The sequence below is a fragment of the Gadus macrocephalus genome, chromosome 7, assembly GCF_031168955.1.
Source record: "Gadus macrocephalus chromosome 7, ASM3116895v1".
In the NCBI taxonomy this organism is placed as follows: domain Eukaryota; kingdom Metazoa; phylum Chordata; class Actinopteri; order Gadiformes; family Gadidae; genus Gadus; species Gadus macrocephalus.
This window is the reverse complement of record NC_082388.1, coordinates 25,059,955-25,081,708: the sequence shown is the minus strand read 5'-3', so window position 1 is coordinate 25,081,708 and position 21,754 is coordinate 25,059,955. Positions and strand designations below refer to the sequence as shown.

General features: G+C 45.7%; 3 protein-coding genes across 5 annotated transcripts in view; all 3 read right to left on the bottom strand.

Annotated features, from left to right (window-relative positions):
• The window catches only part of adamts2a (ADAM metallopeptidase with thrombospondin type 1 motif, 2a), a 24,195-nt gene extending 14,962 nt beyond the window's left edge, over window positions 1–9,233 (bottom strand). For 2 of the 3 annotated variants that reach the window (XM_060057588.1, XM_060057589.1), the window contains exons 1-8: window positions 8,921–9,232; window positions 7,243–7,652; window positions 5,448–5,616; window positions 4,963–5,078; window positions 4,332–4,415; window positions 4,073–4,156; window positions 3,309–3,462; window positions 1,170–1,275 (exon numbers count right to left, since the gene is read on the bottom strand). In XM_060057588.1, coding sequence (XP_059913571.1) covers window positions 1,170–1,275; window positions 3,309–3,462; window positions 4,073–4,156; window positions 4,332–4,415; window positions 4,963–5,078; window positions 5,448–5,616; window positions 7,243–7,652; window positions 8,921–8,999 — 1,202 coding nt within the window. In that variant the 5' untranslated portion in view covers window positions 9,000–9,232. Of the gene's footprint in view, window positions 1–1,169; window positions 1,276–3,308; window positions 3,463–4,072; window positions 4,157–4,331; window positions 4,416–4,962; window positions 5,079–5,447; window positions 5,617–7,242; window positions 7,653–8,920 lie in introns of all 3 variants that reach the window. The other variant, XM_060057587.1, reaches the window with a different exon arrangement.
• Window positions 9,234–10,168: 935 nt separating this feature from the next.
• On the bottom strand, window positions 10,169–13,652 carry pfdn1 (prefoldin subunit 1). Its single transcript, XM_060057608.1, has 4 exons — window positions 13,556–13,652; window positions 11,794–11,960; window positions 10,854–10,938; window positions 10,169–10,382 (listed from the first exon to the last, which is right to left on the bottom strand). The coding sequence occupies exons 1-4, from the start codon at window positions 13,586–13,588 to the stop codon at window positions 10,299–10,301; spliced, it is 369 nt and encodes a 122-aa protein (XP_059913591.1). The 5' UTR covers window positions 13,589–13,652; the 3' UTR covers window positions 10,169–10,298.
• Window positions 13,653–13,999: 347 nt separating this feature from the next.
• On the bottom strand, window positions 14,000–20,573 carry LOC132462042 (heterogeneous nuclear ribonucleoprotein H-like). The gene is made up of 11 exons (XM_060057597.1): window positions 20,414–20,573; window positions 19,007–19,102; window positions 18,623–18,778; window positions 18,125–18,283; window positions 17,899–18,037; window positions 16,800–17,002; window positions 16,597–16,706; window positions 15,605–15,740; window positions 15,271–15,345; window positions 14,703–14,792; window positions 14,000–14,615 (listed from the first exon to the last, which is right to left on the bottom strand). Exons 2-11 carry the CDS (start codon window positions 19,086–19,088, stop codon window positions 14,542–14,544), a joined length of 1,224 nt encoding a protein of 407 aa, XP_059913580.1. The 5' UTR covers window positions 19,089–19,102; window positions 20,414–20,573; the 3' UTR covers window positions 14,000–14,541.
• Between the last annotated feature and the right edge of the window lie 1,181 nt (window positions 20,574–21,754).

Sequence of the window (21,754 nt, the reverse complement as noted above, 5' to 3'; positions counted from 1 at the left end):
ATCTCAAGTAAGAGCACTTCCCTTCTGTCTCTGTTTAAAAACACAACATCAGGGGTATTTGGGATGTTACACATCACATCAATAGAGCTGTTAAACCATTCCGGCATGATGCGTGAATGTTTGTACATGGTTACATTTTCTAGAGATACTTCCTTAACATTACTGGAAATTAGATCGACAAGTCGGTCATGGCGTGCAATATACAGTCCTTTGTACATAGTACAGCCATTCACAACATGGGCAACTGATTCAAGTTGATGGCCAGAGTGCATTATACAGTGTGGATGGTGGTGTGCAGGGTACCATGATGCCAGATTGTATTTGGTAGGTAGCACCTGCAGCCTAGCTTTGGCAGTGAAACAGAGGATGTCCTCCCCAACAGCAGCATTTTTGTACATGGAGTGGGAAGCAGAGTGGTCGGCAAAGTCTAGGCATGCTAGCTTTCCCTGCATTCTAAGTCCAGTCCAGTGTTGTGGTCTGTTTGTTTTATGTTGAGAAGGAATCTCCTTGCTGTAGTGTTCTGTAGTATGTGTTGTGCCTCGTTGTGATATACACACACACAGAGACACACACACACACAGAGAGACACACACACACACAGAGAGACACACACACACACACGCACACACACACACGCACACGGATACACATAGAGACACCCCCACACACACACACACACGCGCACGCACAAACACGCACACACATACACATAGAGACATACACACATACACAGACACACACACACACACAGACACAGACACACACGCACACACACAGACACACACGCACACACACACACACACAGACACACACGCACACACACACACAGAGACACACACGCACGCACACACATACACATACAGACACGCACACACACACACAGACACACACACACGCGCACACACACACATAGAGACACACAAACACACACACACACACACAAAGACACGCGCACACATACACATAGAGACATGCACACAAACACACACAGACACACACATACACACAGAGACACACACAAACATACACACACACACACACACACACACACACACAGATATGATACACATGATATAAACATGATAGATACGTGATATATATGTGATAAAGATGTGATATACACAACGCCAACATGTGCTACGTGACAGAGTGGATATGGGGGCTCGTACACGTGTCCCGTCTCGTGGGCGACCACGAAGGCGGACGAGAAGCCGTCCTCCAGGGTCAGGGTGCAGCTCCGCACAGGCTGGCACATGCCCGTCACCGGGGCGTAGCCTGCAGACAGACAGGCGGAGGGACAGACAGGCAGACAGACAGGGAGAGAGACAGACAGGCGGAGAGACACGTGGCGAGACAGACAGGCGGACAGACAGGGAGAGAGAGAGACAGGTGGCGTGACAGACAGGTGGAGAGACAGACAGGTGGAGAGACAGACAGACAGACAGACAGACAGGGAGAGATACAGACAGGTGGAAAGACAGGTGGAGAGACAGGTGGCGAGACAGACAGGCGGACAGACAGGGAGAGAGAGAGACAGGTGGCGTGACAGACAGGGAGAGAGACAGACAGGCGGAGAGACAGACAGGCAGACAGACAGGGAGAGAGACAGACAGGTGGAAAGACAGGTGGAGAGACAGGTGGCGAGACAGACAGGCGGACAGACAGGGAGAGAGACAGACAGGTGGCGTGACAGACGGGTGGAGAGGCAGACAGGGGGAACGACAGGCAGACAGAAAGGGAGACAGACAGGCAGAGAGGGAGAGAGACAGATAGATACACAGACAGGTAAATAAGTGGAGTGACAGAACGGTGAACAGACAGGTGACAGACAGACATACAGGTAGATAGGTAAGTAGACAGGTAGACTCAGAGATATGGGTAAGACTACTGTCTTGAAAAATGCGACTTCTTGATATGTGTTATGATGAATAAAGGCATAGCTAATGCAGAGCTTACGCTAACATAGCAGGAGGTAGAGCTAGCGTTAGCGTAGCATTAGAGCTAATGTTAACATAGCAGGAGGTAGAGCTAACGTTAGCATAGCATTAAAGCTAACGTAGCAGGAGTAGAGCTAGCATTAGCGTGGCGTTAGAGCTAATGCTAACATAGCAGGAGGAAAAGCTAGTGTTAGCGTAGCATTAGAGTTAACGCTAACATAGGGTTAGGCTTAGGTAAATAGGTGGATTGACAGAGCGGTAGACAGACAGGTGACAGACAGACATATATGGTGCGTTTTAATATCCATCCGTCTCGGAGCTCCGAGGACTTTGCCTAGCGACACGCACAAACACGCCCCTTTTCCTCGGAAGTCGATCTCGCCATCTCGTTTGAACTCAGCGGTGACCGAGCGAGGCTTCCGAGATAGAATTGAAGATGGATGCGCCCAGTGTGACATTCAGTGAACTGTTTTCATTGTGTTTGGACCGCTTTGGTGGTTTAAATCGCAATTTCAATCACTCGTATTGCTGTAATAACTTACATATGCAGAAGATACATTGAAACATGAAATGAAGTGAAAATTGTAGAAGTGAAAATGGCTGCGTTTTCGTACGGTGAAAATGCACCGTTTCATTTATATTATTTCGTAGTCCTGAAATAATATAAATGAAAATAGTAGTAGTAGTCGGCCAATGCTACCGCAACAATAGCTTTCCGGGTGGCGTCCATGTTTTTCTCCGACGACCTACGCTCAAAACATAATAAAACGATTTTAGTGTGGGCGTGGCGTCCGATCCGAGATCCGAGTCGGCTCGCAGAGAATACTCGAACGCACCAATAGGTAGATAGGTAAGTAGACAGGTAGACTCAGAGATATGGGTAAGATCACTGTCTTGAAAAATGCGACTTCTTGATATGTTTTGTGATGAATAATGCATAGCTAATGCAGAGCTTACGCTAACATAGCAGCAGATTGAGCTAGCGTTAGTGTAGCATTAGAGCTACGGCTAAAATAGCAGCAGGTAGAGCTAGCGTTAGAGTTAACGCGAACATAGCAGGAGGTAGAGCTAGCGTTAGCGTAGCATTAGAGCTTACACTAAAATAGCAGCAGGTAGAGCTAGCGTTAGAGCTAATGCTAACATAGCAGGAGGAAAAGCTAGCGTTAGCGTGGCATTAGGGCTAACGCTAACATAGCAGGGGGTAGAGCTAGTGTTAGCGTATCATTAGAGCTAGCGTTAGCGTAGCATTAGAGCTAACGGTAACATAACAGGAGGTAGAGCTTGCGTTAGCGTAGCATTACAGCTAATGCTAACATAGCAGGAGGTAGAGCTAGCGTTAGAGCTAGTGCTAACGTAGCAGGAGTAGGGTACCCTGCATGCCGGCGGGGCCGAACTCCTGGCGGGTGATGTAGATGGCGTGGTCGTGGTGGTCGCTGCTCTGCTCCGCCCTCTGCTGGAGGTACGCCCAGCGACAGACGTTCACCAGGCTCTGGGACGGGTTCCACACCTCGATCAACTCCTGGGACTGACACGCACAGACGCACACAAACGCACACACACACACACACACACACACACACACACACACACACACACACACACACACACACACACACTAGATTACACCTGCAGGACTAAACCTTAGAAGGGTGCCTTCTGTTTTGCACACTGCAGAAGTGCTCAGGTTAGTCTCAAATTACTGTCTGGTTAGTGTCTTACTTGGTCTCAGGTGAGTAACTGGGTCTCAGGTTAGTTAATGGGTCCCGGGTTAGTTAGTGGGTCTGAGGTTAGTTAGTGGGTTTCAGGTTAGTAAGTGGGTCTCAGGTTAGGTAGTGGGTCTCAGGTTAGTTAGTGAGTTTGGGTTAGTTAGCGGGTCTCAGATAAGTTACTGAGTCTCTGGATAGTTAGTGGGTCTCAGGTTAGTTAGTGGGTTTCAGGTTAGTTAGTGGGTCAAAGGTTAGTTAGTGGGACTCAGGTTAGTTACTGGGTCTTAGGTTAGTTACTGAGGCTCAGGTTAGTTACTGAGTCTCAGATTAGTTACTGAGTCTCAGGTTGGGTCCTAAGCCTCAGGTTAGTTAGTGAGTCTCAGGTTAGTTAGTGGGTCTCAGGTTAGTTACTAGTTCTCAGTTAAGTACCTTGCTGGCTGATAGGATGATGATCCTGACGAGGATGATGTTGATGTTGGCGCCCAGAGAGCGGTCTTGGTAGATCTCGTTAACCTAAGAGACGCTTGAAATCAATAACTTAATATACAGTACTTTCATTCATGGTAATTGATTATTGATTTAGTCTGTGTGTGTGTGTGTGTGTGTGTGTGTGTGTGTGTGTGTGTGTGTGTGTGTGTGTGTGTGTGTGTGTGTGTGTGTGTGTGTGTGTGTGTTTGGAGGGCCCTACTATGTTCATCAGGGTTAGCAGGTAGCGTTGGATCTGCTCTCTGCCATGAAACAACATGACAGAATAATCCACGCCCAGCAAAACCTGCAGAGACAGATTCAAGTATAACCTACAAACAAGTCCTGCAAATAACAGATTCAACTAAAAGTCCAATCTACAGACAAGTCTGACAGGGGACAGATATAATACAAATCTACAAACAACACCTGCAGATGATGGAATAATGTAATGTCTATCTACATACAATTATTTTGAGTAGATGTAATGAAGAGGTAATTTACCTCCATATTACAGAGTAAAGTTACCATTAGTTACAGAGTAAAGTTACCTCTACATTACAGAGTAAAGTTACCTTTAGGTAGAGTAAAGTCCCCTCTACATAACATAGTAAAGCTACTTTAAATTACAAAGTAAAGTCACCTCTACATTACAGAGCAAAGTTAACTTTAGTTACAGAGTAAAGTTACCTCTACATTGAAGAGTAAAGTAACCTTCTGTTACAGAGTAAAGTTACCTTTAGTTACAGAGTAAAGTTACCTCTAAATTTAAGAGTAAAGTTGCCTTTAGCTACAGAGTAAAGTTACCTTTAGTTACAGATGAAGGTTTCCTCTACATTACAGAGTAAAGTTACCTCTACATTGAACAGCTCCTCCTCCTCTACCTGCCGCCGTATGCGACTGCCTATATTCGAGTGATTCGTGTTTTTTTTCAGCATCTCCAGCTCAGATTGAAAGCCAAGGAAAGAACCTGTAGTCAGAAGACACAGACACAACTCTGTTGTCTGGAGTGATATAGTCGCAAAATAGAGTAGTATAATGTAGTCATAGTAAGTTATATAGTATGCATTAGTATGTAATATAATGTAATATTAAAATCTATAGTGTGTAATGTAATATATATCATAACAATATAGACATAAAATATAAAAATGTGTGTAATTTGTAGTAATTTAGTAGTGCCTTAGTATGTTATATAACCAAATATTGTGTTATGTATAAAGCTTTTAATAGTATTCAATATGATATATCATTATGTAATATATTACTGTTTTATATGATAGTATTTCATATATAGTGTGCAATATAATATGTAATACAAGATAATGTAATGTGTCACCTTTTTTGAAGTCATCCGCGGTGTGATTGACAGCTGTCGGGTGTTTGATAATGTCGGACATTCTGTAAACAATGTGCTCTTGTCCTCTTCCCTTCCCTCGCTCTGCTTTCTCCCCTCTCTCCAACGGCTCGATAAAGTACTCCTCCTTGCCCAATCGGATCATACCTGCCTGGAACAAAAACACATTACACACCGCCCATTCTGATATCTATACACCAACTAATACCTCATGATCACAGTATACTAACAGTTACTTTTTGTAGTTAGTAGACCTAACAATCACGTAACATACTGTAGCTCGCCAATATCACATTACACTAGTGAACAGTTACATACTGTAGCTAGCTTCTATCACATTACACTAGTGAACAGTTACATACTGTAGCTAGCTTCTATCACATTACACTAGTGAACAGTTACATACTGTAGCTAGTCACTATCACATTACACTAGTGAACAGTTACATACTGTAGCTAGCTTCTATCACATTACACTAGTGAACTGTTACATACTGTAGCTAGTCACTATCACATTACACTAGCGAACTGTTACATACTGTAGCTAGTCACTATCACATTACACTAGTGAACAGTTACATACTGTAGCTAGCTTCTATCACATTACACTAGTGAACTGTTACATACTGTAGCTAGCTTCTATCACATTACACTAGTGAACTGTTACATACTGTAGCTAGTCACTATCACATTACACTAGTGAACTGTTACATACTGTAGCTAGCTTCTATCACATTACACTAGTGAACTGTTACATACTGTAGCTAGCTTCTATCACATTACACTAGTGAACTGTTACATACTGTAGCTAGTCACTATCACATTACACTAGTGAACAGTTACATACTGTAGCTAGCTTCTATCACATTACACTAGTGAACAGTTACATACTGTAGCTAGTCACTATCACATTACACTAGTGAACAGTTACATACTGTAGCTAGTCACTATCACATTACACTAGCGAACTGTTACATACTGTAGCTAGTCACGATCACATTACACTAGTGAACAGTTACATACTGTAGCTAGTCACTATCACATTACACTAGTGAACAGTTACATACTGTAGCTAGTCACTATCACATTACACTAGTGAACAGTTACATACTGTAGCTAGTCACTATCACATTACACTAGTGAACAGTTACATACTGTAGCTAGCTTCTGTTACATTACACTAGTGAACAGTTACATACTGTAGCTAGTCACTATCACATTACACTAGCGAACTGTTACATACTGTAGCTAGTCACTATCACATTACACTAGTGAACAGTTACATACTGTAGCTAGTCAATATCACATTACACTAGTGAACAGTTACATACTGTAGCTAGTCACTATCACATTACACTAGCGAACAGTTACATACTGTAGCTAGTCAATATCACATTACACTAGTGAACAGTTACATACTGTAGCTAGTCACTATCACATTACACTAGTGAACTGTTACATACTGTAGCTAGTCAATATCACATTACACTAGTGAACAGTTAAACACTGTAGCTATTTACTATCACGTTTCAGTAGTAAACAGTCAGACACTGTACTGAGTCACTATCATGTAACACATACAGTTACATACTGTAGTAACTATCCCATGACACTACTAAATAGTGACACACTGAAGCTTGTTACAATCCCATTACTGTGGCTAATAACTGTCGTTACATTAACAGTAACACACTGCAGCTAGTATTCATCACATTACACTAATAGTGACAGTCTTTCCTAACCGGTTAACTCTGAGTGCCCTAACCAGTGAAACGCACCAGTCCATGGCAGGTGCTTAAAGCGACGGCGGCGTCAGGTGTGTTGGTGACGTCTCCGCTGTAGTGACACTGGGCGTCCACTAGGGGCAGCCGGATGCTGCCCCCATCCTCCTCCTGCCAATCAATCGTCGCTCCCGGGGCGACCAATCGGCGGTTCTGCTGCAGACGCAGGTGTAGCTCCCGCCCAAATATGGTCATGTTGTAGAAGACCGCCCCTCCCCCTCCGCGGTCCTCCTCCCTCTTCTCCTTCATGTGGTCCTCCCTTCCTCCATCGGGGGCGTGTCTTCTGCTGCGGGGGCGTGGTCGGTCCAGGTTAGGGGCGGGCACTAGGTAAGAAAGGAACCGCCCCTCAGAGTCGGTGCTGAGGGGACGAAAGACCTGAAAGTCTGACAGGACTTCATGGAGAGACTCTGAGGGAGGGGGAGGGAGGGGGAGGGAGGGAGGGAGGGAGGGGGGAGGGAGGGATGGGGGAGGCAGGGAAGGAGGAAGGAAGGGAGGGAGAGTGGGAGGCAGGGGAGGAGGGAGGGGGGGCAGGGAGGGAAGGGGGGGAGGAAGGAAGGAGGGAGGGAGGGAGGGAGGGAGGGAGGGAGGGAGGGAGGGAGGGAGGGAGGGAGGGAGGGAGGGAGGGAAGGAGGAAGGAAGGGAGGGAGAGTGGGAGGCAGGGGAGGAGGGAGGGGGGGCAGGGAGGGAGGGAGGGAGGGGAGGGGAGGGGAGGGGAGGGGAGGGGAGGGGAGGGAGAGAGGGAGGGAGAGGAAGGATGAGGGAAGGAGCGATGGAGGGAGGGGGGAGGGTAGGAAAAATGGAGGGAGAGAGAGAGATGGTGGGAGGGAGGGAGGGAGTGTAAGGGGAGAGGGAGGGAGGAGAGTAGGGATGGAGAGATGGAGGGAGGGAGAGAGAGATGGAAGGAGGGAGGGAGGGAGGGAGGGAGGGAGGGAGGGAGGGAGGGAGGGGGAATGGGAGGGGAAGAGGGAGGGAGAGATGGAGGATGGAGGAAAGTAGGGAAGGATGGGGAGGAGGGAGAGATGGGGAGGAAGGATAGAGAGATGGAGGGAGAGAAAGAGGGTCAGAGGGAGAGAGAGACAAGGTCATTAGGACGAAGGTCAGTGCATTATTTTAGAAGTGACAGAATGATGGCGGGACGATAGTAAGTGAAAGAGGAAAATCACACACACACAAACACACGCCCACACATACAGACATATAAACACACAGACACAACTCAGCCCGTGCAAGTCCAGATCACGGAGTGATGGTGAAATCTGATCCGTGAATCCTTCGCATTCCACACCACCGCCAGAACGTTACGGAACAAACGTGGCAGAATGAGGAGAAATACTGTCCCTCTCTCCCCTCCACCCACCCTCTCTTTATCTCTCTCCCTCTCTCTCCCTCCCTAATAAGAAGCTGTTGCTTGTTTTTCTGAAACACCCAAACGGAACCAGACCGGATCAGGCATAACCCCAACTTTCCATTTTTCTACACTCTCCTGTCAGGGTGTGAGGATTGGATTCTTAAACTTTTGAGAGTTTTAAACACGTTTAAATGCTTTTAATCTGCTCCACATGAATCCACCACCCACTCTGGAAATCGAGCGGTGACAACTAGTCCAGAAGTCTGACCGCGTTACCGGAGTGCTAGTACTCAAGCCCTGGTAGTATCGACTAGTAGGACTACGTACCTGTGTGCGGGGTGATGTAGAGCGATGAGGAGAGATGCACCAGGACCAGAGACACCGTCCATACCGGACACCGGGACATGGTCGGTACCGACAGACCGGCGCGGGGCGGACTACTGCGGGATTAGGATAAACGATCTAACAGGCAGACGCTCGTCCTCCCTCACTTCCTAGCGGACCGCAGAGAGAACCTCTGTTGTTCATCTTTCGCTCTCTCTCTCGCTCTCTCTCCCTCTACCTCGCTCACTCTCTTTCGCCCGCTCTCTCTCTCTCCATCTCCTTACTTACTCAAACTGAAACCCGCCTTACTTACTCAAACTGAAACCTGCCTTACTTACTCAAACTGAACCCCGCGCCACTAAATAGATGAAATCATAATTTGTTTATTATATAAATATATAATATATAAATGAATTAATATAGGACACACCTCTCCAAAAGACGACCGGCCACATGCTCTTTGACTTAGCAATAAACCCAGCAGCATTGTCCAAGTAACCAGGTTACCAGCTTACCAGGGGATCCCAAAGGTCCAGGATGGTGCTAACTCTGGAGCATCCGGTTTCCAAGGCAACCCTAACTACAACCGTCTGTAGACCACATGTCTGAAGGAGAAACATATTCGTTTTAATCTCCATGACGACCAGACCTTGTCCATCCACACGGATCCCGCTATAGGGTCCTATTGCCAGGGAATACTGCCTACTGAGTATTGTTGCTGACCATGCCTTTGTGACAGCCTGAGTATTGTTGCTGACCTTTATGACAGCCTGAGTATTGTTGCTGACCTTTATGACAGCCTGAGTATTGTTACTGCAGGGCCTTTATGCCTTTATGTGAGCCTGAGTATTGTTACTGACCAGGCCTTTGTGACAGAGTATTGTTGCTGACCAGGCCTTTGTGACAGAGTATTGTTGCTGACCTTGCCTATTTGGCAGCCTGAGTATTGTTACTGACCATGCCTTTATGACAGCCTGAGTATTGTTACTGACCAGACCTTTGTGACAGAGTATTGTTAATGACCAGGCCTTTGTGACAGAGTATTGTTACTGACCAGGCCTTTGTGACAGAGTATTGTTGCTGACCGTGCCTTTATGACAGAGTATTGTTACTGACCACAACTTCATTACAGTACTGACCCTCTTACAGTGCCAATGTAAAATGTAGCTTTATGACCCCGCTATGCTAATGACATAAATTAATCCCACAGGCAGACCACCAGTAAGAGGAAGAACATTAAATCAAACAATATACATCTTCACAAACCTTGTTTTATTTAAACACCACATTGTCATGGAAACCAACATTCAGCAGTATGTGCATGTGTGTTATGCAAGCTTGTGTGCGTGTGTGTGCATGTGCGTGTGTGTGTGTGTGTGCATCACTGGGCCCTCCTAGACAGTAGCATCTCTCTGATGTTGTCTTCAGCTTCCTTCACACTCCTCTCCAGGTACGTCTTTTTTTGCTACACAAACAAACAAACACACACACACACACACACACAATTGAATATGCTGTTCACTCAGTATGAGTCTGTGGTCGAGTCGTCTATGGCGCTGTCTGACAAAGAACAATCTGTCTGAACGAACCAGACAACAAGGAGATAGCTTATGTCATCTTAGAATGTGCAAGATAGCATCTTAAAATGCGATTATATGATATCATGTGTATGATAGCATATCGGCATGTGGCTTTGCATTTATAGTGGAATTTTGTACGATAGCGTGTGACTGTGCATGGTTGGATAAAAGCATACATGCCCGCGTTTATGATAGCATTTGAGCATTTATGATGCATATATATGTGCACATATATGCATGTTATCATATATGCTAGTGTGTTAGCATGCATGGTAACATCTTGGAGAGCTTGTTAGCATATATGCTAGTGTGTTAGCATGTGTGTAAGCATGTGGGCTAGTGTGTTGTTGTTGTACCTCCAGCTCTTTGATTTTGGCGTCGGCTGTTTTCTGTTTGTCTGTCAGCTGGTCGTTGATCTCCTCTTTAGACTGCAGAATAAACCTGGAAAACATACAAATTCTCAATTCTCCAAATTGGTAAAGTACTGAGGCAGGATATATTAAATCGTCCAACAAAAAGCTTTGGCCGTGGCCGTCGCGTTCCGTCACTTCTGGCTCTGGCACTCAATTCCGATTTACTGCTCAGAGCTGTTCCTTTTGGTCGGTTTTTTTATTGGGCCAATATCAGATTTCAGTGTGAAAAGTCGAACTGACCCACATGTGCAAAAAAGAGCAATAAAGACTCCCTCTGCAGTACCCAGTAAACATGGAGGCCGCTGAGGTCACCTTCTCCAGTACCCCTCAAGTTCCCCAGAGTTTGAGGCTCGTCTTGGCCGGAGCTATCAAGCTGTCGTCACTGGAAGACGAGAGGGGATCCGCCCGCTGCATCGGTTTGAGTCTTTAGCTTCTTTAGACTTTAAGGCTCTTCACTTTTGATCGATATGCTTAGACCAGTTAGGATACAAACCCTGAGTTCGCTAGTGCAGAAGTGTCACTCCAAATACCCAACGCCTCCTGACCCTAACCCTGACCCTTATTCATCCCGCCACTGACCCTAACCCTGACCCTGACTCATTCCTTAACCGACCCCAACACTGAGCCTTACAAATTCCTAACCCCAAACCTGACCCACAGCCTCCACTGACCCCAACACAGACCCTAACCCATCCTTCCTCTGACCCTAACCCTAACCCATCCCTCCAGTGACCCTAAGCCATCATCGCAGCGGCCATGTTGTATGCTATAATTCCAACAACACAAACTAGAATAACAACCCTACTACTACAACGTCCTCTGTAGACTGATAAGCTGGACGCCTGTCTGGGCACGGCTGCGTGAGGGCGTGTGTGTGACTCACATTCGGCCGACACCCTCGTACATGCGCGTGTTGGGGGGCAGGCCCGTGATCTCGGTGTGCGTGAGGTTGGAGTGCTTCTTCATGCGGTTCAGCTGCTCAATCTGCAGGTCGGCCAGCTTCACTTTCTGCTGCCGGTCGATCATCTTGACCTGCAGCTCTGAGAAGGCCTGACACAAATGAGTATTATTAATGGATTGTATTAAACATGATATACACACAATCTTCCCCCGTAGACAAACAAGTATTATTAATACATTATAGGGTAAACTATATTCTACATGATATACACAATCATTCCCTGTAGACATATTAGTATTATTAACAATAAATTATATTATAAATTATATATACATCATCTCCACCATAAGCATCCTAACCTCATTAGACCATACAAATAAATACTTTGGTATTTTATTTTACCCTCCTAGAATGGAGGATCGTCTAACTGTCGTCAAAACGAACGATTTGAAGATGATTGACTTGAATATAACACACTATGAAAACCTTAGACTTATGAACACACTATGAAAGCCTTAGATTTTGCTACCGGGGCTTTCAGAGCTACACTTGGAGAAGGCATAGGTTCAGAACCCACGGTGGTACAACCCGAATTGCTGCTCTAGCCCCATCTGGTGCTCTGGTATTCTAACCACATCTGGGGCTCAATCCATTGAGATGTTTATCTTAGGACTGAGTCCCATCTAACTCCAAGGCAAGCCTGTACTTTGTTTCTAAGATACAGGTAAAACCCTTAATACAGAGACGGACTGTGCCCAGGGCCAAGTTTTTCAAAAGTAATCCTTCGGGATTTCAGGTCACGGATTGGATCAAATATTGGAACTGGGTTTTTCCAAGCAAAAGAGGGATTCCGAACTAAGATCAGATCATGCAATCCGATTTTACCTATGATCTGGACCCAACCTGCCTTTTGGGTTTTTCAAAACTTTAAACTCGGTTTGGGATGATCTATTTGATCCCAAAAAACAGGATTATCTTGATCCCATCAGAAGGGTGGATTCAGTTGGTTATCCTGAAATTTGGTATTTGGATCACAGTGATTCCTTTAAAAACTGGCATACAGGTCAAATGGATCGGGTGATCCTAGATAGAAAAACATGGGATTTCGAAATCCGGATCAATTTGATCCAGATTACATTTTTTGGCCGGAAGATCTATCGCTCTGGCTACAGGACCAGATGGGCTGGCCCCAAGTTCCAACACCGGTAGACATACTGACTGTACAAGGATATGCTTGGGGGTACAGAGAAGGTGGAATAGTTGCGGAGTGGTTAAAAAAAAAGACTAGTTGACAATTGGTTACATAGATGGAGTAGTTGGCTAATGAGATGGACAAGTTCGCTAGCGGTTAATTTGAATGACTAGTTGATAGTGGTTGATGCGATGGATCAGTGAGCTACCCGTTGATTAGATTAACTATGAGGCCAGCGGTTAAACAGACTGACCAGATGGTTAGTGGTACATTGGATGTACTAGTTAGCTTGTAACAAATATGGATAGGTTGGCTAGTTGTTAAAAGACACTCTGCTAAGCTAGAGGCTAGGATAGTTAGCTATCGCTAGCGGCCAGAGATAGCCGAGGAGCGTGGTCCGAGTGTGTGTAACGTTATTCCCGTCATGCATCTAAGTCATGCACACTACAGCCCACACCGCTAGGATGAAAACATACACACAAGTAGCATAAACAGTAAATGTTCAACATAGCTCTATACAGTATAAATAGTAAGATATTAAATTAAAGAGACCTTCTTCAGCTCCTGGTTTACGGGCGCGGCCATGATGAAAGTGACGTCACAGACAACAATGCGCTCACCAAATTAAAAGCCCCATACATCATGTTTTCTGTTCTTAATTTGTTTTACCTTCACCCCTGCCAAAGTTGTATACTATTGTTTAGTATGTTATATTCGCTTTTGAAAAGCAAATCCATACCTATATACACATTGACCCCTAATAGCATAATATCTTTGACTCAACTGTGTATATTTGTTCACTGCATTAATTGAAATATTGCATTGATTGAAATAAAAACATTGAATGTAATAGTTCCGGTTTTTCACAAAAACAAGTGTTGAAAAATAACCGTAATGTCAAACTATTTATTACTATATACACACACAATATTTATTTAATATTCTGTTTGTCACCCGACTTAAAAGGAAGGAAAATATAAAATGATACACGAAAGGCACGGTCTTGGAGTTTATTGACACGAAACATAAAACATTCTTCTACATAACAGAAAGGCTGTGGCTCTGGTTCCCATGGATACAAGAGAATGTTAGAAAAAAAACAAAGAAAATAGCAAAACACATGAATTATTAACACATGTAATAAACAAGTGGACAGCGGAACCAAAACAAGCCAATCAAATGCTGTGTTGGAAGGATGTGGGCGGGACCAATAACGATGGAGGTCCAATCAGAAGAAATCCCTGCTTCCGCAGAGTCCAGAGAAACCAACAACAGACTGAACCATTTGAAGCTGTCCAACAGTGGAAAATGAGGAAAATAATCTTGTTTCTTCCGCCGCCATCTTGGAAGGCTTCAGAAGGAAAGTTTCCAGTGAAGTTTACACTGGAAACTTTTCACTGATGTTCAGCCAAACTAAAGTACACCCCCCCCCCCCCCCCCCCCCCCAGTGTAAAATAAAAGACCAACGTTTATTGAATATCAAACTTCATACCAAAAAGCGCAAGAGTTTGTTTCTCTGGTCAATTAGCCCCCGCCCATCACATGCCCCACCCCCCTCCCATGGAGCCTCGGCCGTTGCCATAGTAACTGTTGCCCACGCCGCTCTGGTTACCTGACAGGAAAAAGGAATAGACAGGTCAACATCCCGGACTCGACAGCCAATCAGAACAGGCCCCGCCCCCAGGGAGTTGGTGCTTACTGTAGTCACTGTAGCCCCCACCCATGCCACCACCACCACCACCACTGCTGTAGCCCCCCATCCCCTGGTTACCATACGAAGACTGGTTGCCTAGGAGACGAGAAAAGAAACCCGGAACAAGAGTTTAGCATGTTTACATACGTTGACACAGCTAGTACACTCACCGTAAGCCTCCTCTCCTAACCTTAACCCTCCTTGCCTTAGCCCTACTCCATTACTTTAACCTTCTCTGCTTACCTTAACCCTCCTCCATTAACTTAACCTTCCTTCGCTTACCTTAACCCTCCTCTCATTACCTCCTTACCATAACCCTCCTCTGCTAACATGACCATCCTTACCTTTACTTTGCTTCCCTTAACCCGCCTCTGCTTACCTCTGGCATCTACTTGTAACCTGCTAATCTCAATTAAATTAACCTCAACAGATTATTCTGAAGATAAAGTATTGTTTTGGAACTGCACTTAAATTCTTCCTAGATAAATCGAAAACGCTAAAGGCCAATTTACCTAACAACTCCAAACATTGACGACTAGATAAACAGACAGTTTTATTCTTTGTTGGTACGCACCCATCATCTGGCCTCCGTATCCCCCGTTGCTTCCCCCGGAGGTGGAGTTGAGGAACAGCTCCACGTAGCGATGCTCTGTAAACACACCATTTCAGAATGAACATCACATTCACCATTAATGAACATTGAACACATGTGCTCCTCTACATCCTCCATAATGATATGGATATAATCATACATTTAGGTCTGCTTAGTTCAAGAGGGAGAGCGGGATGACTTGTAACCAGGAGGTTGCTAGTTCTAATCCCAGCTCCTCCGAGCTGAGTCGAGTGGCTTTGGACCAAATTGTCTGCTAAATGCAAGTGTAATTATTGGCTGTATAGTCGACACTTACGCATGTTGGCCTTGTCTTTAGACATTGCCGCCACTGCGTCTTCGTGTGTGGCAAACTCCACGTCGGCCTCTCCGGTCACGCGTCCGTCGTGCCCCACCTCCACGTGCACGCGCACCGGGTTCAGGGGGGAGAAGAACTACAAACATGGAGACACGTAGCAGGTTCAGAGGGGAGAAGAACTACAAACATGGAGACACGTAGCAGGTTCAGAGGGGAGAAGAACTACAAACATGGAGACATGTAGCAGGTTCAGGGGGGAGGCTAGCGTTTACGTTATAGACCAGTGTGAGGTAGGCTAGTGTTAACGTTATAGACAAGTGTGAGGTAGGCTAGTGTTAACGTTATAGACAAGTGTGAGGTAGGCTAGTGTTAACGTTATAGACAAGTGTGAGGTAGGCTAGTGTTAACGTTATAGACAAGTGTGAGGTAGGCTAGTGTTAACGTTATAGACAAGTGTGAGGTAGGCTAGTGTTAACGTTATAGACAAGTGTGAGGTAGGCTAGTGTTAACGTTATAGACAAGTGTGAGGTAGGCTAGTGTTAACGTTATAGACAAGTGTGAGGTAGGCTAGTGTTAACGTTATAGACCAGTGTGAGGTAGGCTAGTGTTAACGTTATAGACAAGTGTGTGGTAGGCTAGGTTTTACATTATAGACCAGTGTGTGGTAGGCTAGTGTTTGCATTATAGACAAGTGTGTGCGTGCGTGTGTGGTAGGCTAGTGCTGACGTTGTGGACCAGTGTGCGTGTGGTAGGCTAGTGTTTACGTTGTAGACCAGTGTGCGTGTGGTAGGCTAGTGTTTACGGTGTAGACCAGTGCGCGTGTGGTAGGCTAGTGCTGACGTTGTGGACCAGTGTGCGCGTGGTAGGCTAGTGTTTACGTTGTAGACCAGTGTGCGTGTGGTAGGCTAGTGTTTACGGTGTAGACCAGTGTGCGTGTGATAGGCTAGTGCTGAGGTTGTGGACCAGTGTGCGCGTGGTAGGCTAGTGTTTACGTTGTAGATGTCCGTCTCGCTGGCGCGGTAGGGCAGGCCCCTCATGTGGACGCAGTGGCCCGTGGTGCTCTGGAAGTTGGAGCCGCTGTCGCCGTAGCGCTCAGACCCTCCTGCACAGACACAACAAGCAACGCTCAGTCAGCCGGGAGCGGGGGGACAGCTAGGTCCCGGCCCTGGAGGGCGCCCCGCTCGTCGGTGCCTACCTCCGTATCCCCCCCGGCGGCGGTCCACCGCCCCGCCGCCGCGGTTCATGCCGTTGTAGCTGCCGCGCCCGCCGCCGCCGCCGCCGCCGCCGCTGGGCCGGTCGTAGGGCCCGGGCCGCCCCCCTCCGCCGCCGCCCACCTTACGCTGCGGCTCGTAGTGGGTCCGCACCTCCGCCCGGCTGGACTTGAAGATCTCGATGTAGCTGCGCACGCACATACACACACAAAACACAGTTCGATCTCCGTGTACGTGTACGTGCACATACACACATACAATGTACAAATGTGTGTCAATGTTGTGTATATAGTGTGTAGATGTGGTGTGTGGTACGTATTAATTGTGGATCGTTTGTAGATGTGGTGCGTAGGGTGTAGATGTGATGTGTAGATGTGGTATTTGGTGTGTAGATGTGGTATGTAGATGTGTAGATGTGGTATGTAGATGTGTAGATGTGGTGTGTAGATGTGGTATGTGGTGTGTAGATGTGGTGTGTATAAATGGGGGATAGTGTAGATGTGGTGTGTACTGTTTTGTAGTGTGTATTGTTTTTAAATTGTGTGTAGTAGATGTGTGTAGTTTGTATAGTGTGTAGATGTGGGGTGTAGCGTCTCTAGTGTGAAGCGTGTACAGTTTGTAAGTGTGGTGTGTATTGTGTTTAAGTTGTGTATAGTGTGTAGTAGATGTGGTGCGTGGTAGGGCCGGGCAAGTAATCGAATTTTGATCTTGATTTAGATTTTAGTGTCAAACGATCAAAAAAGTAACATAATCATGTTTTTTGCTTCTTATTTTTAATTTAATGTTTTATAGAAAGGGCGGAACACTTTGATACATATCTGTATTATTTCCAATCTAAAATATATCATTTTAGATGGGAACATTTTCTTTTTTTAACCATTTTATGTTTTTTTTCTCAGCTACAACGTTTTTTTTTGGGAGACATGCTGAATAAATACATGTTTTCAAACTCAAAAATAAACGTTTGAATAGTCATGATTTCAATATTGCCCAAAATAATCGTGATTATGATTTCCCCCCCATAATCGAGCAGCCCTGTGGGTGTGTGAATAGTGCGTAGATGTGTGTCGATGTGGTGCATACCGGTGTCCGATGCGCTCCTTGTGTTTCTTCAAGGCCCGCTCTGCGATGTCTTGGGAGGCAAACTGAACGAAGGCCTCTCCAGTCCCTCTTCCCTGGTAGTCCATGGGCAACGTGATGCCGTTGGGAACGATCTCCATGCCTACACACACACACTCAGCGTTCATGGAGGCTGCACGGCACGGGGGATAACACAGGAGGTGAGGAACAGAGACAGGAAGTGACTTACCAGAGAAGAACTGCAGGATCTCCTCCTTGCTGCAGCCGAAGGGCAGGCCTCTGAGACGGACCAGGCCCTCTCCGTCCCCTGCCTCCTCCTCCGGCTGGGTGCAGCCCGGCCCCGTGTGCTTCAGGACCCACTCCATCTCCACGCTGTTGGACTTGAACACTACACACAGAAACACGCACACGACGTTATGCATCTGCACACTGTTGGAGCTAAACAAGGCACACGTTATACACATCTGCACACTGTTGGATCTGAACAAGGCACACGTTATAAATCGTCACTCATCTGCAAACTGTTGGACTTAAAAACACACACACACACAGACACACTATATACAACAACTTACAGATAAGTTACATTAAAGCCCTTTTAAGTTTCGTAGGGATACCCAGTCAGATTCCCTCTGTCCGCGTGTCACCCGCTGCGTGGCTCACCCCCTGCGTGTCTCACCCCCTGCGTGTCTCACCCCCTGCGTGTCTCACCCCCTGCGTGTCTCACCTTCTACGTATCTGTGGCCCAGGGTCTCTCGGTCTTTCTTGACGGCGATCTTCAGGTCCTCGTCGCTCTCCAGCTCCACGAAGGCCTCTCCGCTCGGCCGGCCCTCCCTCGTGAAGGTGAAGTGGACGCTGTTGCCATCGTTGGCTACCTTACAGTCTGGAAAACACACATTAAAGTCTTTAAAAAAACACACACCTTATTGTCAGTATGTGTCTGTCAGACACATAGAAACACAGCTTACAGTCTGTAAAACACACACACACACACACCCGTCCGTCTTCAACACAAACACACCTTACAGTCTGTAAAACACACACACACACACAAACCGCTGGCCGTCTTCAACACAAACACAATGATCTAGTATCGGTCCCTGGGCCTTACCTGAGAAGAAGCGGGACACCTCCTCAACGGAGCAGGACCAGGGAAGACCTCGGATCCGGACCACGTAGCCTTCATCTGCCATCTCTTTGAAGCCCCCTGCAGCCACACAGGGAAACAAACGCACACATTAACACAAACATTCCCACAGAGAACCGTCTCCACGAAAAGGAAATAAATAGCCACGGCTTTGAGAGGAAAGGTACCTTCCTGAAAAAACGTTGTAGTCAATCTTCCTCCTACCAACTGTTGGCGTAGTAAAGTGAGGCACATTGAATCGTTGGTGGCATCACAAAGTCGGATCACGCCAATAATTTGGAAAGTTATCGACATTGTTTAAAAACCCTCTCCCACTACCCCAACGGTCGGCCCAAAATGTCCCTTCATCACCCTCACACGTAACATGATATAACACTCATATTTCACACATCAGTAACATCAGATAGTTAGAAAAACTCCAAACATGGAGGGAGTCTGAACGTCCGCGGCCATGTTTAGCGTTCTGAACACAAATCATGGATGTAAACAACCACAGATAAAGCCGCGAAGCGACGGCAAGACGTGGATTTAAACGTTCGTTGTGAAGCAACAGATATCAGTGCTTTTTTCACGAAGGCCTGCGAGAGTACCCTGGGTTATCCCATACAATATCACGTTGGAAAGTAATTGAAAATTCCAAAGTAGTTTCGTCCTGCAATACCATCGACTCGGGATCAAACGAGGCACATATACACATGTGAATACAGGTAGAGATATCACAAACCAATATTAATAGTATACATTAGCTTTTAGTTCCATTTACAAGTCTACACCTACTTTAGGCATACAGTGCAACTCTAAATACAAGTTATACATAGAGGTACTGTGTTAGTACATGTGGCGTAGCGCTACAACTGTTGCGCAATCGGAAACCCCCCTCATCGATTCACTGTATCAGGAGAGATCATAACAATCAATATTCAGAAGACGTTTAACATAATCAATAACTTATATCCGAAGATAGATCATAACATTAGCCACGTATCAATATATATATATATATCATCACAATTTAAATATTTGAATATGGTTCTTAGCTTTATCAATATATCTGAAGATGGCTCGTACCTTAGCATCCCACGAGATGGACCGTACCGTACTCAAAATATCAGAAGAGGTAACTAAATCAATACATTTGAAGATCTATCGCAACATAAATCAAAATATCAAAAGATAGACCGTAAAATAATCAATATATCAGTAGATCTATCGCTACATGATCGATATATCAGCGGAACAAAGAGCCATGCCTCCTCCGGACACAAAGAGCCGCGCAGGCCGCGCCGAGAAACTCTCCCTTCCTGGGTCCTCCCCCGCGGTACTTCTCCGCTTTTTAGTAGAAAAACGTGAAAATATAGGACAAACGTTTACCTTGCCGAGTATTATGTGGAAGTAGTTACGGCAGCAGCGGTATTCGTCGTCGTATTAGTAGCCGTAGTAGTACTAAGCTTCATTCATTCCACGGCACCCTGTTCTTTGGACCCCTACGCATGCGCATAACCTGCCGACTACAGCTTCCGGGTCGTGGTGATAATGTGCTGTGATCGGATGTCGCCGCCTGGCGGTTCACTCTGGGGACTCACTCTGAGCGCATCGCCTCTGGTGGTGGGCGAATCCCCCCGACCTCCTCAAACGCCCACGCTTTGTCAAATCATATCTGATAATTGTAGTAACATGATAATAACTTTTAATAGATATAGCAACTTTTATAGGACCCAAGGAAGCTTTAGATGCAGCAAGCAAATCCATCCACCTAGGGACTTCAGATGAAATTAAATTATTTGTTACTAATTCTGGCTATTTACATGGTTATTTTTAAACAACAATGTTCATAAATATGCATGGTCCCTATCAAAAAACCCAATCAATAAATCTGGTACAGGAACATAAATATATGTTATATATATATGCACCAGTAGCAAATAGCATCAACAGGGGAACCGTTCACGAAGTGAGCTCAAGAGGGCAGCACTGGATATTCACATATCCAGTCATGGAGGATTAAAGTCGACCACAAATCCTTGAACCTCTAGAAGTGTTAGCAGTGGGAGACAAACATGTGCCGGCTGGGGTCAGTATGCTCCTTGCTGAGCCATGGCCCAACAATGTAACTTCATGAAGAGAACCCACATCCCTTACCCTAGCCCCCCATCACCATCTCGCTTACCCTCATGACCATCTCGCTTACCCTAACCCTAAACCTTCATGACCATCTCGCTTTACCCTAACCCTAAACCTTCATGACCATCTCGCTTTACCCTAACCCTAAACCTTCATGACCATCTCGCTTTACCCTAACCCTAAACCTTCATGACCCTCAATCAATCCATTTATTATTTAAAGTGAAGTCTTACAATCGAAATGGTCTCAGAACACTTCTAGATAAAGAACAACGTCAACACATTCCTAAAAACAAAATGTCTTTTAAACAAATAATTATTTTGGACAACAACAATAATGACTTAAGACAACAACAACAACAGTTTACACTCCATAGTGTTTTGAGAACAAAAATGTCTTAAACTTAGATTTAAAAGCATCCACAGACCCTGCTTCCCTGATATGTTGGTGTAGGTTATTCCATAAATATGGGGCACGAGAGGCAAATGCTCTCTTACCAACTGATCTTTTGGTGGATGGGATGACCAAAAGACCATCGCCCTAACCCTTACCCTGACCCCAAACCTCCATGACTATCTCCCTAACCTAACC

What these genes read in the sequence shown, in the direction of transcription:
- pfdn1 (XM_060057608.1), bottom strand. Translation starts at nt 13,588, where the DNA reads ATGGCCGCGCCCGTAAACCAGGAGCTGAAGAAG. An exon ending in TAAACCAGGAGCTGAAGAAG is followed by an intron (nt 11,961 to 13,555) that starts GTCTCTTTAATT and finishes CATTTGTGTCAG; the next exon opens with GCCTTCTCAGAGCTGCAGGT. An exon ending in CCAAAATCAAAGAGCTGGAG is followed by an intron (nt 10,383 to 10,853) that starts GTACAACAACAA and finishes TTGTTTGTGTAG; the next exon opens with CAAAAAAAGACGTACCTGGA.
- LOC132462042 (XM_060057597.1), bottom strand. Translation starts at nt 19,088, where the DNA reads ATGGCAGATGAAGGCTACGTGGTCCGGATCCGAGGTCTTCCCTGGTCC. An exon ending in GATCCTGCAGTTCTTCTCTG is followed by an intron (nt 18,038 to 18,124) that starts GTAAGTCACTTC and finishes GTGTGTGTGTAG; the next exon opens with GCATGGAGATCGTTCCCAAC. An exon ending in CCGCCGGGGGGGATACGGAG is followed by an intron (nt 16,707 to 16,799) that starts GTAGGCACCGAC and finishes GTGTCTGTGCAG; the next exon opens with GAGGGTCTGAGCGCTACGGC.